Source organism: Chaetodon trifascialis, chromosome 8, assembly GCF_039877785.1.
Source record: "Chaetodon trifascialis isolate fChaTrf1 chromosome 8, fChaTrf1.hap1, whole genome shotgun sequence".
NCBI classification, from domain to species: Eukaryota; Metazoa; Chordata; class Actinopteri; order Chaetodontiformes; family Chaetodontidae; genus Chaetodon; species Chaetodon trifascialis.
This window is the reverse complement of record NC_092063.1, coordinates 1,144,116-1,161,693: the sequence shown is the minus strand read 5'-3', so window position 1 is coordinate 1,161,693 and position 17,578 is coordinate 1,144,116. Positions and strand designations below refer to the sequence as shown.

The 17,578-nt window shown below is 49.7% G+C and overlaps 1 protein-coding gene across 5 annotated transcripts; it reads right to left on the bottom strand.

The window, feature by feature from the left end:
* Positions 1-302: 302 nt before the first annotated feature.
* Positions 303-17,333, bottom strand: hcfc1b (host cell factor C1b). 5 transcript variants are annotated; one of them, XM_070969468.1, is made up of 29 exons: positions 17,231-17,333; positions 15,116-15,328; positions 13,748-13,896; positions 12,961-13,121; positions 12,655-12,857; positions 12,324-12,408; positions 11,971-12,077; positions 11,295-11,474; positions 10,810-11,142; positions 10,574-10,722; positions 9,781-9,969; positions 8,579-8,806; positions 7,937-8,135; positions 7,739-7,854; positions 7,121-7,256; positions 6,875-7,044; positions 6,588-6,753; positions 6,009-6,376; positions 5,758-5,824; positions 4,638-4,780; positions 4,378-4,557; positions 4,053-4,245; positions 3,499-3,633; positions 3,096-3,289; positions 2,867-2,989; positions 2,398-2,583; positions 1,401-1,701; positions 1,191-1,245; positions 303-878 (listed from the first exon to the last, which is right to left on the bottom strand). In XM_070969468.1, the coding sequence occupies exons 2-29, from the start codon at positions 15,294-15,296 to the stop codon at positions 839-841; spliced, it is 4,737 nt and encodes a 1,578-aa protein (XP_070825569.1). In that variant the 5' UTR covers positions 15,297-15,328; positions 17,231-17,333; the 3' UTR covers positions 303-838. The 5 variants fall into 5 exon arrangements, with proteins under 5 accessions (XP_070825569.1, XP_070825570.1, XP_070825568.1 ...); XM_070969469.1 differs by lacking the exon at positions 17,231-17,333 and having other exon boundaries at positions 3,499-3,630; positions 15,116-15,883; XM_070969467.1 differs by lacking the exon at positions 17,231-17,333 and having other exon boundaries at positions 15,116-15,877.
* Between the last annotated feature and the right edge of the window lie 245 nt (positions 17,334-17,578).

Below are 17,578 nucleotides of genomic sequence, written 5' to 3'. Positions count from 1 at the left end.
GAAACTGGTCTGAGATCAGCCTCAGTCTGCTCAGGATTCTGGATTCTTATCAAAGTCTGCACTGACAGCGGCTTCATCAGGACGCTCAGCTCGTTCCTATTGGCTCTCTGCGTCCCTGAACACCTGCTGAGCAACAAAGTGCTGATGAGCCATCAGACAGCGCGCAGCGTCTGTTAGCACTGGCTGGACTGCAGCGTTCCAGAGCGGGAAAGGCGGACTCCGCCACAAAATGCTGACCAGAAACACGTGAAACTGAGCTGAGATCAGCCGAACAGGACAGGAAGTGCACTCCACACGGCCAATAAAAAATGCTCTAAAAATCTTTATTGTTCAGAGAATATTCACAAACAGATTTGACTCTCAAACAGCTGCTCGACAAACTTTCAGCAGCAGAAGAGACAGAAACCACAGAAGAAATATTTCCTTACAGATGTTTATAAAAAGGTTAAACTAAAGATTTTGATGCTACAGAAAGGAAATAATTTACAGCAGACCTGGTTTAAACTGCCCTTGAGACTCTGCCCCCAGACAGCACCGTGACCTCTGACCCTTGTCATGGTCACCAGAGGGCAGATGGAGCCATCTACCTTTAATTATCTCAAACATGATTTCCATTTGAGGGTGAAGAGGCGTTGACTCCGCCCCTGCTATCTCCATGACAACAAAAAGAGTGTAGTGGAGGAAAAGAGCTCCAATTGGTCGATAATGTACAAATATCCTACAAGTCAAACAGAGGGCTGTCAGAGCCCCGCCTCCTCGTCGACATGGTAACCAGCTGCAGGGCGGGTCTTAACGCAACTGTAACCAATGGCAGTCTTCAGCATAACATTGGCTCCTCCTATTGGTCGGTTCTGAACTTCTTTGGCCCAACAGGTTTACTGAAGACGAGAAAGCAGTGATGAGATTTAAAGAGATGAAGCGCTGCCACAGAAATGTGATAATAATCAATAATCAGTAATAATAATTAGTTCAGCTGATGATGGTGCTGAGTGTCTGCAGGTCATGTGACATCACAGCCAATCAATGAAGTCTTCTGTCTCTGATCATCATGTAACAACGAGCAGCAGAAACAGCCAATCTAATGGAGTGAATTCATCCATTCATCCAATCATTCATTCATTGTGTCTGAGGGTCACTGACGGACTCTGAGTCCTGATACCGAACTGGTCCTGAACGGAGTCGGTTCTTACCAATCAGAGGCTGCTGCTCTCTTCACTGCTGCTGCTTTGGCTTCTTTGCTATTTTCTACAGGAGACAAAAGACAAACAGACATCATGAAGACGTCAATCAGAACTTTATTGATCATCATTCAGCTGGTCAGACGACACAAACCCTGAAAACACTGTGACACTTTTCACCAACATCTTATTCCAATCACTTCATCATGTGATCCGTCTCACCTTGTAGCCACCGGACCTGCGTGGCCGGCCCGTAGCCCTTCTGGTTGCGAGCGGCAATGCGGAAGATGATGGCAGGCTTGGTGGTGTAGTCGATGTGGGCGTTGGCGAGGCTGGAGGCCTGGACCAGGCAGGACGGGCTGGGACCGCAGTAGACCCTCATGAAGGCCAGCTGGGCTGGACCAGAACCAGAACCAGAGGAAGTGGCCTGGCTGGACTGGATGGCCAGGTAGACCGAGTACTCCGTGATCTTCCCTGATGTGACCGCAGGAGGCTCCCAGGTCAGCTGAGCCCCGTCCAGGTTCTGCAGAAGCAGATTCAAAGAGTTTGATGCTTCTTGCACTTCTGGTTTGGTGCTGAACTACATTCTGTTGTCTCAGAACTGGAACTATGTGCACTGACGACGAAGCGAACAGACTGAAGATCCACAGCAGCAGAGGCTGTTTGAGACTTCACTTCAGAACTATGTTTGCCTTGAAACCACCTGCTGGTTTACTGCACACATCAGGCAACTCGCTGCAGTAACCTGCTGATGATTTTAGCTCCACAGCATCTCTGACTTCATGTTACAGAAAAAGAGCTACAGGTTTTACAGATGAGACTGATACCAGATCAGTACTTCGTATCAGCAGATGTCTGAGGACAGATGTCACACTTGGTCTTGGGACAGAAAAAACATTTTGCGTCCCAGAACCTTTCAGGAAACATGGCTGGATTATTTAGGTGTATTTTAGTCTTTTATTGCTTCCTTGGTTGTTTTTTGTTGTTCACGGTGTTGGATTATTTGCTGAAGGGGTAACAGAGACCATAAATCATGAGAGCACCAGGTTCCTCTGCCGTCACAGAGCGCCTGGAGGACGCAGAGACATGTGGCTCCCTCTGCTGGTCTCTGGTCTCTATCACATCACATTACAGCGACAGCGGTTGAACTGGTGTGATATCAGAGACGTGTGCTGCCGGTTCTAACAGGACCGGACGTGACTAACCAAGTGAGGCTCACCTTGCTGATCTTGATTGCGCACGGCGCTCCGGGGAAACCAGGAAGACACGTTTTAAATGCAGACACTTCCGAGAACGCCCCACGGCCACAGATATTAATCCCCGCAACCCGAAATTTATAGGCTGTTCCCGGCTGCAGCTCCACCTTCCTCATCTGACTGTAGTCCGGCATCACTCCCGAGTCGTCCTGCAGGTAGAAACATCACCAATAACACTGACAACAAGCGTAGGGATGCAGAGTCATGGTCAGCATATCCAGGACAGGTGTGCACACCTCGTGTTGTATTCTAACAAATCGTAGCAATAGCGTTCATTTCCCATCATGCCTAGTGCTGGACTGTACTGATTCGAAATGCAGATGTTCCTTTTTGATCGTGTCTAACCCCAGGAGTCAAATCACAAGACACGAGCTCAGGTGTTGTTCATTTACCTGAAAAGCAACGTGACAATGAAAAGTTTCAGATTCTTACATCAGCCATGTTGTCCTCGTCGGGGACATAATAATGCGTCACCACCATGTTGGTCACTTTGACGATTCCAACGTCGAACCACTGACTGTCCTTCACCGATGACTTCACCTGGACACCCTGCTTCTACACACACGTGCGCACACACACAGAGACACACCATTAGCATGTTGTTGCTGTGTCGTCGCAGCATACTGCCCCCGCTGTTGCTCCGCAGCACTGCGTCTCTCACCCCTGCAGTTGCTGCGATGCCATTGGTCACCTCGGCAGACGACTGAACCTTAGCCGGGCTGGCTGTCAAAGGAGTGGTGGGGCCAAACGTACTGGCCAATCGTGCCACAGCGCTCGTCACTGCTGATGATGTCAGCTCGTGTCCGTTACTTTCTGCTGCCGGGTCATTCAGGCTGTCGGCTGGAGCAAGGCCCTCTGGGAAACACAGAGAAACATTCCTGATCAGAAGCAAGCGGATGTGTAAGCAGACGGTCTGCCTGAACCGTTTTGAACCTCATTCCGTGTCCAGATCCTCATCCAGCGCCTGACGGACAGCATGAACTCTGTGAGGAGTCTGCTCAGAACAGAGACAGCTCATCTTCAAACCAGGTTCATGTTACAGGTACGTGTGGCAGCAGGTCTACCTGTGGGCATGCTGCTGTGCTGTGGTTCTGGTTCTGCCGGTTCTGGTTCTGGTTGGTTGAGCTGCTGTTGGACCAGAGCTGCGAGTTCCTGCTGGGTCAGAACGATGGGGATGGACTGATCCGCCAAGCCCTCTGCTTCAGCAACAGACAGAGACAAATGTCAGATCACCTCGCCAAGCTGCCGCACGTTGACTGCAGCTCTGCTGTGAGACCCTCAGCGCGGGTCCGTCTTCACCGCCAAGGTCTCACAGTTCCACATCAGCGTCAGCTGAATACTGCACCCTGATTGGTCATAAATTCTACAGATTTAAGGTGAAACTTTGCTCCGTCAACAGAAGAATGTGAAGACGAACAGAAGCTCCAACACCTCAGTGAAATGACAGAAGACTTTAAGGTGTCACATGACAGGCTGACACCAGGTCTGCGAGTCCAGAGTCCTGGACCTGAACAGAGTCCAAGAGCCGGGTGAACCCATGCAGCGCGCACGCAGGCAGGCACGCACGCACGCACGCACGCACGCACACACACACACACACAATGAGGCTGGATCTTACCCATGTGTCCTGCTGCCTGCAGTACCGCCTGTATCGTCACCTGCTGGGCTGCCTCCTCTGTTGCTGTGGTAACAGCGAGCTGACCCGGGGTCAGCCCCGTCACCATTAGGGTCGTCGCCCCAGAGACGGCCTCGCTTCCATCCCCTTCTGATGACATCAGCTCCTGAGGAAGACCACCGTCTGAAGACTCCATCTGAGAGAGAGACGAGCTGGTTTGTCATCTGTGTGTGTGTGTGTGTATGTGTGTGTGTGTGTGTGTGTGTGTGTGTGTGTGTGTGTGTGTGTGTGTGTGTGTGTGTGTGTGTGTGTGTGTGTGTGTGTATACCTGTGCTGCCACCTCGCTGCCCTCCACATGAACCTGTAACACTGCAGGTGCAGATGACATGGTGTGGTCTGACTGGCTGTCCATCTGCATAGGCCCCTCCCCCTCTCCTGCTGCTGTCTCCATGGTGACGGCGTGGGCCTCTGAGCACTCCGCCCTGCCCTCTCCAACCAACAGGGAGATCTGGCCACAGACAAACGGCATGAATCATGGGACATCAGCAATGATGTGTGTCTGTGTGTGTGTGTGCGCGCGTCACTTACAGGTATGGATGGTCCGGGGGTGGGTGTGGCCTGTGTAACCGTGGTAACAGCTCTAGTTTGACTGGCTGTGGTGGAGGAGGCAGGATCAGAGGAGGAGGAGGGGTCTGTGGAGTCTCCCTGCAGACTGTCTCCACCCTGCTGAGCTGGAGACACAGAGGACAGGAAGTGATGTCACTTCCTGCTGAAGGCACCCAAAGAGCACAGACGGACACAGTGTTCAAACACTCTTAACTAGGGATGAGCAAGCGTTTGCATCTTCTTTTCGTCCAATCGCGGCTCTCAGATCTCCAGGGGGTGGGGGCCAGAAGGAGGGGCACTTGCGTCACAGACTGGAGGACACGAGGCAAGACATGTTCGAACAGAGAATCCAGGTGTCAGATCCGAAGTGCTCTGATACTCAGGATTTTAAGTTCACTGGAGACTGGAACAGGATCAGCGGGCGAACACGAGGCTCCAGCTCAGATTCAGATTCTACAGATTCATCTCGGCTCTGATAGCTAAAATCATTCATCCTCATCAGTTGTTCACATGTGATCCAATCATTGGATTTAGTTTTTCCAAGACATTTGGTCCTTTTCCAGGACAGGAACATTGAAATAAAGAATCTCAGGTTTGATGGAGCTGGTCTTTGCTGCCACACAGCCTCAAATAAAAGCCAGGTCTCAAATAATGGCCAGGGTGCATGGGGAAGAACAGGGCTGCACAAGCTGCTGGTGTCAGCCAAATGTAACGTACATTTTATATTTAATGTTCAATGTTATTGTTGTTCATGCTATTTTCAATGCTTTGTTGTTCTGCACGACTCATCTGAAGCATTACTGTCCTGCGTCAGTCCCTGCAGGTGTTTGAGTGCTCATTACTTACTTTACTGCATTTTGTGGTAACAGAACAAGACGGCAGCAACAACTAACAACTAAGGATGAATCACTGAAATGTGACAAGGCTCATCAGAAATCTGGCCTCAGGTCAGCTCTTCGCCATCTTTGTCTCCACGTGCTGAAAACGTTCCTGTGTTTCGTGTCCTCACAGGGTTCTTCCAGGAGTCCAGACTGTTGTGTAAAGGAGGTGCGTGCCTGTTTTAACGTGTCAAAGTGAGGCTGCAGGTGTGTCAGCAGGTTACCTGTAGCTGTGGTAGCAGTGTTGGTGGTTCCTGTCTCGTGGGTCTCACATGGTGGATTGGAACACACCTGGAGGCAGAAACACTCACAGTTCAGTCTCTTCTTCCTCTCAACTCCTGTGATTTGGCGCTTTACAAATAAAACTGAACTGAACTGAACTGACTTGAAACTGAATCTCGTGGTCCAATCACTGCGGCAGCTCGACTGTAAGTGACCCCCATTGGACCAGACGCCTGCCTTGCAGGGAGCTCACCTGTAGCACTCGGCTGGTGCCGGCGGACGCCACAGTGGCGGTGTTGGTCGTTCCTGTGTCGTGCGTCTCGCAGGGTGGGTTGGAGCACACTCTGCCATCGCCGCCCATGGTTGCTGTGGCGACGGTGGCGGTGTTGGTCGTTCCCGTGTCGTGCGTCTCGCAGGGTGGGTTGGAGCACACTCTGCCATCGCCGCCCATGGTTGCTGTGGCGACGGTGGCGGTGTTGGTCGTTCCCGTGTCGTGCGTCTCGCAGGGTGGGTTGGAGCACACTCTGCCATCGCCGCCCATGGTTGCTGTGGCGACGGTGGCGGTGTTGGTCGTTCCCGTTTCGTGCGTCTCGCAGGGCGGGTTGGAGCAGACCAGCGTCACTGCAGCATCATCAACACTCGTCATTACTCACTGTGTCTACAGAGGTTAATGTTTCACCTACACAAGCTTTCAGTGCAGTGACGGCAGTACTGCAGTACTACTGCAGTATCATGAGTATCCTGCCCTGTCCTCTACAGTGACTGGGACTAATACTTGTATCTACAGCTGCAGTAGTAGTAATAGTTTTAGCAGTATCACTGGTTTCTGTACCTGTAACAGCTCCACTGTCTCCAGGCTCTCCCCCTGCAGTAGTAGTAGTAGAAGTACTTGAAGTACTTCCAGGTTCTTCTGAAGTAGGAGAAGCCATGATGGCGACAGGCAGATCCTGGACCAGCGGCTGAGCCTCGGCACCGCTTGGAGTCGTGATCAGAGTCACCTGTAGACACAAAACTACAGTATTACTGCAGTACTGCACTACAGTACTATCGTACTGTACAGAGACACAAAACTACAGTATTACTGCAGTATTAGACAATCCACAGCCATCAGTCAGTCACCTGTTTGGGTCCTGCTGCTGCAGTGGTTGCTGTGGTAACCTGGCTGGCCAGAGTGGCGATGGTTGCCAGGGTGGTGATGGGTGTTGTCAGGGAGGCACTGGCAGCAGCGACTGCACCTCCTGCCACCGAGGTGGAGACACTTCCTGTTACTGTGCCAAGAGTGGACACACCTGCAGGGACACAAACACACCTGTCAGAGACACACGGATGGCTCAGTGCAGGTGTGTTACTCCGACCACTACGTACCTGTGGTTGACTTGACGACCAGTGTGGTGACGGTGGGCTTGGCGCCGACCGCTCCCGGTGACAACAGTCTGACTCCGCTCATCGGGACGGTCCTGAGGATCGTACCAGGCGTCCCAGGAGCTCCTTTCAACACCACCTGAACACAGAACCACAGGTTTGTCCTGGCTGAGGTGGACCTGAGAACGTTCCAGGCTCTGGACATTAAACTAAGATTACTGATTTTGTACAATGTGAGAATGACAAAAGGAAAAGAAGACCACGAAAAGGAGGGAGAGAGCTGAATCCTCAGGTAACATTTATCCAGGTGTCTGACACTAATCAGCTGGTTGGGTCTCTGGCTTGTTCACAGTCACCTTTAGCAGAGACCAGGTGATGAACGTCAGAGCTTTATAAACTCTCTCACCCGTCAAATCTCGTCCCAACAATCAGCCACAAAGACAAAAGTGAAATGAGTGATGCCACAGAGCAACAGAGCAGAAGGCAGGAGGAAGGTAGAGAAGCATTTTCAGGCAGATGTTAGCTGTGTGTGTTACCTGTGTGTGTGTGTGTGTGTGTGTGTGTGTGTGTGTGTGTGTGTGTGTGTGTGTGTGTGTGTGTGTGTGTGTGTGTGTGTGTTACCTGTGTGAGGCCCTGCTGGCCAGCTGCAGTCATTTTGGGGACGGTGGTGAAGATTTTGCCGGCACTTCCTGGTGTCACCATCTTGGTGGTCAGGATTGTGATTGGACTGTTAGCACCTGTAGGGGAGGAGCTTCACTTAGTCAACCATCCAGTTGAACATAAAGACCAGCTCAGGGACTCATGTGTGTTTTCCCTTACCTGCGGCCCCCTGCAGCGCAGACACCGGGATGGTCTTGATGATGGTTGTACCGGGTTTGGAGGTCGCCGGGGTGACGCCCAGAATGGCGGATTTGGTGGATGTGGATCCGGCCTGTGTGGTGCTGAGGAGGGTGGTCTGTTTACCGTCAGCTGACGTCACCAACTTCAAGATGGTTCCTGCTGGGAGAGCGCCCTTTGTCTGATGGGGGGGTAGGGGGGTGGGGGGTTGTTTAATGTCTCAGGTGTTAATGTACCTCTAATGTATCACTAAATCTCAGTCACCTGTCCCTGGACGATCTGGGAGGCTGGGCTGATCCCAGCCTGACCAGTAACACCTCCACTCTGAACTGATTTGCTCTATAAACTAGAAGGTTTATAATGTGTCCCACTTTGGTCCTAAAAGCCTTTGTTCCACAAATGAATGAACGACAGCTCGTTCAGGTAACTCTTTAAACCACACAGCACCTGAGTCTGATGACAGATGGCAGATTTTTAACCTTCAACGAGTTTACCTGATGAAGGAAATAAAATCAGGTGTTCTGATTCAAGGTTATTGTTGCAGCTGTTTCTGTCTTAAAATAAAACATGAACCTTTTTAATGTGTCAAAAGATACTTTTTAAGAGACATGTGACATCACTCACCAGAGCTCTGCCTCCTCCCAAACTGAGTGGGCTATTAACAAGGGTGATGGTCTTTGTGACTCCGCCCACCACCGTGGTGACCACCTGAGCCTGCTGGGAGACGGTCACCGTGCCAGACTTGTGGACTGTGATGACTGGTCGGTTGGGAATCCCGGGGGTGGAGACTACAGAGGCCCCGCCCACCTGAGCAGCAGCAGTTTTGAGCATTCGAGTGGCCTGGTTACTCACCTGAGACAGAAGACATGTTTACACTGTAAAAAGTTTACACTGTAACAGATTCACACTGTTACCATGTTCTTTAACCCTCTCCATCTTAAATCCATTAGTAGCAGAAATACTACGATCCATACATAATTTCTAACTCAGGCTCTGGAGAATAGCAGGACTTTGAGATATCATCTTGGGAGCTGAATGATGCGATGTCTTCCGCTGGGCATCATCCCAGAATGAGTGTGTGTCAACGAGATAGGAGAGGCCTTTGCTGTTGAACGTCTGTATGTACCAGCTCACTGAGTAAAGTCGTGCTCTGGCTGCCTCTGCTGCACCTTGCTGCCGGTGTCATTTCTCTCCACCACTAGCACAAGTCTTAGGTCTTTAAGAGTATCTTCCAGAATGTTAAAGGAACGCTGTAGGTGTTTGACTGCATCTCGTACATTTAGGTATGACGGGGCCACGTGCTGACAGAGTAGCACAGAGGACGCCCAAAAATGTCCGGGAGTTCCAGGGAGGAAAGAGACATGTCAGCAGGCCAAGCTGTGATGAACGCATCCAAGAACACCTGAGAGCTGCTGAACCACCAGGTGAAACATGACTTTTCCTGTCATAAATAGGATCTCCCATCAATCTAGTAATGATATGAAACTGCGATATGTATTTCACTTCCTAACACTTCCTAACTTGCTATAATGCATTTTGCTTCCTAACAGCCTCTCAGCTGCTGACCAGTGCGTTAACTCCACAGGCTGAAGCTGAGGTTTTTAACCGCTTCGTGGTCTCCTGTGTTTCTACAAGTTATTACATCTCAAATATACAAATTAGAGGGAATGAGACACAAAGGCCAGCAGCTGAGGTAAAATCAAGGCCAATATGTGATGTTTGCTAACATTTTAAAGTGCTGTTTTCATTGACGCTCTCCCTTTGATTGATTCCCAGTTTAGCATCGACTAAACGCAGTATCACAGCTGTGTACTGTACATACGTACCATTGTAACTGGAGCTACCACTTTGACCGGCAGACTGCTTGATCCTGGACTCACAGCCACCGTTTTTACAATCGTTGCCCCTGCAGGGACATTCAGCATAGTTGCCGTGGACGGAGGGATCTTCTGAGTCGCCGCGGCCGCCGCAGCTAACGCCGCCATGCCACTCATCTGAGGACTGCTTCCTATTGGCTGAGAGCAGACAGAAAATGGGAGGGAGGTGTGACCAAGGATGAAACTTTTGAGAGTCAAAGGTCAGTCTAGTCAGAAATAGCAATTTGACAAAAAAATCTGAACACCAAGTAAATCAAGTGTTTCAAATCAAAATCTGGATTGGACCTGGTCTACAGTCTAATGTGCAGTATGCCATCAGCGGGTGAGTCCTGGAAAATGTCAGTGATGAAGGCACATTGACGTTTATTCACCCAGAAGCAGCTCATGTTTCTCTGGTTAACACGGCCTCCTGTCTGTCGGCTGCTGTGTCTGCTGACCAGGAGTTTGTCATTGGTGTTTGAAGTCATTTCTTTCTGATCTCAGGCTCATGCTAATCGCTGCACATGTGTTGTTCTGTTTTTAAAACTCCATTTCTAACATTTTTTGTCAAACGTAGTTTATCTGCATCATGCGACCTGCTGCGGCAGTACAAACATCACTGGATCACCTCAGAAGACTGCAGGCGGTCCCTGATTATCACAGAATCTGAGCCTGTTAATGAAGACCATGAGTGTGGTAAAGAGCTCCGGGAAAAGCAAGTGGACCTCAAGTTAAGAGATAAGACTGATAAAGATCTCTTTACCGTCCCCTGACCGGCCTGAGCAGGTACCACCATACGAACACCTGCAGGAAGTGTCGTCATGGCTACTGGGGATTTGGGTGTGGCTTGTCTCACTGTGACGATAGAGGCTCCGCCTGTTGCACCTGGAGCTGCTGCCACCTTCAGGAGAGCTGCAGAAATACAGGAGACAGGTGAGGGACATTCAGAGCTACCTGCTCTGTCACCGGTAGTCTACCTGTCCTAGTGTATGAACCTACCTGGTGCTTTGGCAGCAGCAGTCAATGGGCTTCCAGGTACGGAGGCAGTGGGGGAGGGGACCAGTGTGATCCCAGACAGTGGGACGGTCTGGTTGGCTGGTGTCATGGTAATGGGGGCGGGGCTCTTGGGAGAGCTGGCTGCAGGTGTGTTGGTACGGACGGGGTTGAGGGCAGAGCTGGAGGTAGGTGAGGTGGCTGCAGGTGTGGCTGGAATGTCATACTTCTGCAGCTGCAGCAGGTAGGTGTCAGCGGTCTGTGACGGCCCCCAGCTCACCTCCAGAGATGATGTATTGGCCCGGACCAACTGCACCCGAGAGGGAGCGGAGGGACGCTCTGAGGAAAGACAGGTGAGAAGGGTCAGACAGACAGATGAGAGGGGGTCAGACAGACAGGTGCACTTGTCAAAACCAAAGAAAACTAAAACATCAGCCTGTCTCAACTGGACGTAGCGTCTGCGTGCTCAACACAGCAGCAGTCCACCTCACCTGTCTCCAGGTACCACAGGTCCTTGCAGCACACCTGGTTGTTCCAGGCCTTCCTGTATCCGTCTCTGCCACTCCAGATGTAGAGCCTGGAGTTGATGGCCACGCTGCAGTGACCCGCTCGAGCTCTGGGGACATTCTCCTCCAGACTGTCCATAAGGACTGTCTCCCAACACATGGTGTCTACACAGACAGACAGGTTGTCAGACAGGTGGCCATGCTGTGAGATCATCTTCCTGATGTGTGCGTCAATACGTGTTCATGGTGTTGTGGGAACAGAACTCACCTCCCCAAAATTCATGTTCCCACAACACCAATCATCAACATCTGAGGCTGAGTGGTGGACACATACTGAAAAGATGGGACAGGGACAGGCTGCTGTTCATTATGAATGAGACCTGCTGTCTCAGCCGGCGCCCCCTGGTGAGTGTAGCCATAGACTACACACACATATATATCCATGCATGTATTACTGTGACTGTGTGTGTGTGAATGTCAGCATCAGCCACGCCTGCGTCTCCACGAAGAACCAGGAAGCACTTTTCAAGAAAGACCCCAGTCTGAACACCCACGAAGTCCTCTGATGGACGGAGACGTAGAGGCTGTTTTCACACGTGACGGCTAACGAAACGAAAGTCTCTGCTGTGGAGTTTGTCTGTGTGTGTTTGTGTATTTGTACCCAGATTGAGGCAGGCCAGAGTATTAGTACACTTCCACTCCTTCTCATGAGTCGCCACTTTGACGTCATCCATCACCAGAGGAACCCAACCTCCAAACACATACATCCTGACAGAGAGACAGACGGGTGGAATCAGAGAGACAGACAGCCACAGGGACAGAGACAGACAGACAGACAGGGGGAAAGGGAGGGAGAGGGAGAGAGAGAGGGAGAGGGAGAGAGAGAGACAGACCGCAAGGGGGACAGAGAGACAGATGGGGACAGAGAGAGAGAGAGAGAGAGACAGAGAGACACACGGGGGAGAGAGAGAGAGTGAGAGAGCGAGAGAGAGATGGGGAGGTGTGTAGTCTTACTTGTTGTTGATGGTGGTAGCAGAGTGCAGGCTGCGGGGGAGGGGGGCGTTTCCACTGAGGGCCGGTTTGCTCCACGTCAGAGAGTCTGTGACGTCATCAGAACAGGAGCCAATCAGCAGTGAGCAGAGGTTAGTTTAGTATCATGAGTGACAGATGGAGGAGATGAGAGACCCTCATGTCTTTGTCTCCAGACAGAAGACGTGCGACGGTTAAAACACTACGTTCTGACGAGACAATGAAGTCAGACTCTTCATGAGTCGCTGGCAGACGCCCATGTTGGTTTGGCTTCCAGAAATGCTCTCACACCTCTCACCTGTCGAGCCTGTCTCACCTGTGTCGAGCATCCACAGGTCTCCCAGTCTGCAGCCGCTCATCCCTCCGTAGATGACGAGTCTGTTGGCTCCACGGCTGCTCGACGCCACGGCGGTGTGACTCTCTCTGGGCGGGGGCGGCTGACCTGACGTCAGCGGGATCTCCCAGCCAACCACGCTGGAGCCCGGCCGCAGCTCCAAACAGTACAGGTCGTTCAGATACCTGACAGGACAAGAAGGCGGTTGGCCCTTGGCGTGTGCGTGTGTGTGTAAGTCTTGTTGTGGGTCAGACTTGTGTTACCTGAAGACAGTCTGATGTTTCCTACCTGGGGATGTTGTTCTTGGGGTCTTCACTGTCATTAGCCAGTCCTCCAAACAGGTAACAGCAACTGCCAATCAGAGAGAAGCTGTGTCCCAGGCGGGGGCAGGGGGGCGGGCCGTTCTTTGGAGGCTTGGCCTTCAGACGTTTCCACTCCCAACGACTTGCCTGAAGAAGACGACAAACAATGACCCACAGCTTGTCCAGGTGTATAAGCTGGCCCAGGTAAACTGTGAGCTTTAGGGGGCGTGGCAGTCCCAGCACACCTGGAAACTACCTGTTCCACCTTCTGGCCTCAGGGAGACGCTAGAGAGCTCTGTGCACTCAAACAATTTCCAGTCAATACTTAACAATGGACACAAATATCCCACAATGCACAGCAGCACTGAAGACTACAGCGATGGCCGAACACATGATGACGGCTAAGTGATGGAGGGATGTTAGCCGTTTACCTTTTGCAGAAATTTACGCATTATTTGGTAACGAAGATGCTCGAGTTCATCTGAGGCTCACACTTCTTCTCATATATCTTCAGAATGCATTTAAAGATGTGTCATAACAATCGATATTATTGTGATTACTGGCAGATAAGGGAGTATTGAAAATGGCGGGCGAGGTGAGGTTGGAAAGCGCCGTGTGCGTCACTTCCACACTGACCAGTACATCTGAAAGAATACATACTACTGCTTATCTACAGAAAAACATGCTGAACCACAGTACACATATTGAGTATTCAGTGCATAGCGTGGGCCCAACGTGTCCTGAGGCCCCGCCCCTGCAGTGACATCACTGACCTGCAGCTCGTACAGGTCGCTGCTGTATTTGCCGTACTCCACCATTCCCCCGAACACCAGCAGCCTCGTCCCGTCACACACGAAGCCGTAGGCTGCACAGCCGGGGGGGATGTCCCCTCGCACTGCAGGGATGAACCACTGGTTGGTAGCTGCAGGGGGAGACACCAGAGGACATGAGGACATGTTACAGGTACAGGTACAGGTCAGCCACCCAGACACAGGCTGTGTTCCATTCTCCTTCCTCCCTCCCTCCTCTACCTCGTGACCAGGAAACTGGTCGAGCACCACTGTGGAGCGTGTTCAGATCGCTGCGTGTGTCATGTGTACAAGGAGCTCAGACAGGTAAACTGTAGGTGTATCGTATGAGGATGTCTATGACTGGACAAAGACACTCCTTAGATCAGAATCTGATCATTGATTGGTCAGCTGATGTGATGTGAGTAGATCAGCTCTCCTCTGGTATTAATAATGCTGAATGTCTGTGATACTGCAGATGAGACAAAACAGCAGAAGCTCCACGCTCAGTCCCATCTTGTTCTAAGATTAAAAATATATTCCATTTGTACAGTCTGAATAGAAAACATCTGTTCTGTTTAAAAGTTATTATAACAACATTTGACCTATTATTCCTTATTTCTATCAGCTACATACTGAAGCATCACCGAGGTTGTTTCAACACAACGGCCTCAGTGAAAAACACTCAACAGATGTATCACCTTTTTGAAAACTGAAGATTATAAGCTTCATAAAGGACATTATGGCAGAGCTGAAGTGTCATCATTCTGCACATCTTTCTCCATTAACTTGTTAATTTGTTGGCAAATAAAATCTTGTTTTGCGATTGTGATCCAATAGATTCCGCATATATGAGGCTGACAATCATAACTTGGACTGTGGGTCCAAAGGTGGGCTGTTTTACTGCCTCCTTCACGTCAATTTCACGGATAATCTCGCTGTTATTTCCACCACTCTGCTGCTGCAGCTGGGGGCGTGTTTGTGTGACGTCACCAATGTTTTCAGTAAAAACGCGCCATTTCTCTCTGTTTCTGACGGAGCGGCTCCGTTAGCTACACAGCTACTGCTGTTAGCATGCGGAGCGGCGGCTAGCTGGTTTCCTTCAACGGGCAGAAGCTAAGGGAGGCTAAATAAATCCGCAATCTGACATTTATTAGATTCCTTACACCATCGGTTTCAATCACATCCATAGAACACAATCTAAAATGAGATATTATAGCTCTTTAGCAAGGGTGGCTACTGACAATTGTTTGCTTTCAATTATCATTAACGGCTAGCATTTTTTCATAAAGCTGCTTAAAGTCCACGGCGAGTATTTAAACAGTAAGTCACGAGCTAAGCCAGGTAACATACCTGTGTTGTAGACATGCAGCTCGTCCACGATCCCCTCGTTCCCTCCACCGAATACCACCATTAGCTCCTTGATAGTAACGGCTCGATGTCCGTGCCGGGGCCGTGGCACCGGGCCGGTCCAGCCCAGGACTCTCTGCCAGCGGGGCTGCAGCACCGCAGGAGACGCGGGTTCGGTTGCCATGACGCTGTTGTCAGGGTTCGCGTCTCCTGGTCCTCGGCGAAGGAGAAAAAAAATGCAGATTCAGTAACGAGGCTTGTCAAAAAGTTCGAAATCGTCTCTGGCTCGTTTATAGCGGCTCAAGATTAGCATTAGCCTGCTAACTAGCCGGCTAATTTGAACGTAGCTTGCTATGTAGCTAACTAGCTATCCCTTTCTAACGGGGATAAAGATTGTTTCTGCGGGGAGTTATCAACTGTCACTGCCACAGATTGAGAAACTTTTATTTAACAGAGTGAATAAACACCCTCTTCTGGTGATATAGTCTGAGATTCGGAGAGGGATCAATGTGCCGGCAACTAGCCCAGAGACTGCAGTAGATTGTCCGCCATTTTAGCCTGGTGAACGCTGTGTAGTATTTTTGTAGAAAGCCGCCAGTAGCTTCTCAGGCTAACAGAAACAAGCAGAGGCAGAAATGCATATCCAGCTGCGATGCACGGCTACTCCATGCATCGGTGTGAAGGGATACTAGGGCACTAAAAGCTGTTGTTAAATATGCAGAGCAGAGGTCTGTGCGCCGGGATGGGAGCCGCCATCTTGCTGCTAACAGCAACCGAACAAAACACAGCGGCTGGAAATGGTAGAGGCCAGATGGCTAACTACGAGCTAACTGCTAACAGACAGCTGATCCACCACAGGCTTCATACTAAATAAATATTGCCTGAAATGTTTGACTGTCGCGTTAAAAGGAAGCTCATCAGCTCATATCGGACACAACGCCCAGAAACAGATTATTTGTTCCTGTCGTCAGAGCTCTCAATGCACTGTATTCTTCTTTACACATCCAATATTCGTTTAATATTAGTTTATCTGACAGGCCAAATTAACTCAGTGGAAGTGAAAATCCAGGAGGACACTGAAAGTTTGAATTCAACTGGATTAACTCTACTGATGTCATGTGAAAGCTCTCTTAAACAGTCTTTCCTCTGGTGTCAAGTTTAACTAAATATTGATTACAGTCCCATTAAACTGTTAAGAAATAAACGCCCATTGCAGAATAATAATGTTTCTAATGGTGTTAATCTCAAGTTGTCAGTAACATGACATGAACGTGTGTTCACACTCACATGATATTGACTGAAATATTACACAGCTGTCGACACTGTGACACGTTCTGTATCCCGGATTGATCGGCAGGTAAACACAGGTGATAAACATACCTCAGCCAAGTTTCAGGGCCAGCAAGCAGTCAGCCGACACAGGAAATTACACAAAGGAACATTTTATTTTCTCCACAATTCTTTGGTTAAATGCAGTTTAATGAATTATAGACATACAGGCACTGTGGTGATCATGCCTTGACGCTTCAGCGACTCAAATGCTATGCTATGGCTAACTAGCTCCCTGGTTGGCTAATTAACGCTAACCCCCAAACATTAGCCTTTGACAATCAACAGATAGGCTAATGCTAGTCAACGTTAATCTGTGCCTGTGTCATGAATAGCCCGTGCTCATGCTGAACAGATAAACGTATTGGACGTTTATTTCCACATAGTTTTTGTGTCCCCACATTAGCCTGTTTTTGCGGAGAGTATGTACTTTAACAGCATCCTGAATTAGCTCTTCAACAAGGCAGTTGTCAGTTCATATTAGGAAACACTGCCGACTCGTTAGCTCCGATAAGCGGCTAATTAATGGATAAGATTCAAAACGAACCGCATATTCTGTATTGAAGACAGTGACAATGGGCGACTCATAATCAGTCTTAACTGTTGGGACAAACTGGTTAATACAGTTAATTTGATTCAGGTTCTGTTCAAACAGCAAACATGCTAAAGTTTAATTAGCACCAATGAGGCTAACATCCCCTTCCCTAAAAAACATGGCGCCGTTACCGTTAAACGTTACAATAAGCTGCAAAACAACGAATAGTGTTTTATCTTTTATACAATACTTACTCGTGAATACCTGTAACGTACAGTAAAAGTGTGGGAATTGCTGCTACGCTAAGAGAACTAAGTCCAGATAGTTTATACTTAAAGGCAGAAAACAAAACAAAACATGGTACATCTTCTCATGCCACTCAGGAAGTCGCCATCTTCTCCAAACCTCAGGGCTAAGCGCCACCTGGAGGAGAAACGCAGCAAAGACAACCTCTGATTTGTTTACACTTCAGGAAACAACGTGCCTGTTTGACTGCTGATAAGTCACGTGATTTCACACAGGCGAGTTCCGCTGAAGCGTCACGTGAACAGCAGGTCGCCAGACTCTGATCTCGCTGGAAAAGTGGAGATTGTCCAAAATTA

Excerpts from the sequence above, each read along its gene's own strand:
- hcfc1b (XM_070969468.1), bottom strand. The coding sequence starts at position 15,296 with ATGGCAACCGAACCCGCGTCTCCTGCGGTGCTGCAGCCCCGCTGGCAG. Across the intron at positions 3,290-3,498 it reads GCACAGCAGCATGCCCACAG|AGGGCCTTGCTCCAGCCGAC; the intron begins GTAGACCTGCTG and ends TGTGTTTCCCAG. Across the intron at positions 1,246-1,400 it reads GCAGGTCCGGTGGCTACAAG|AAAATAGCAAAGAAGCCAAA; the intron begins GTGAGACGGATC and ends TGTCTCCTGTAG.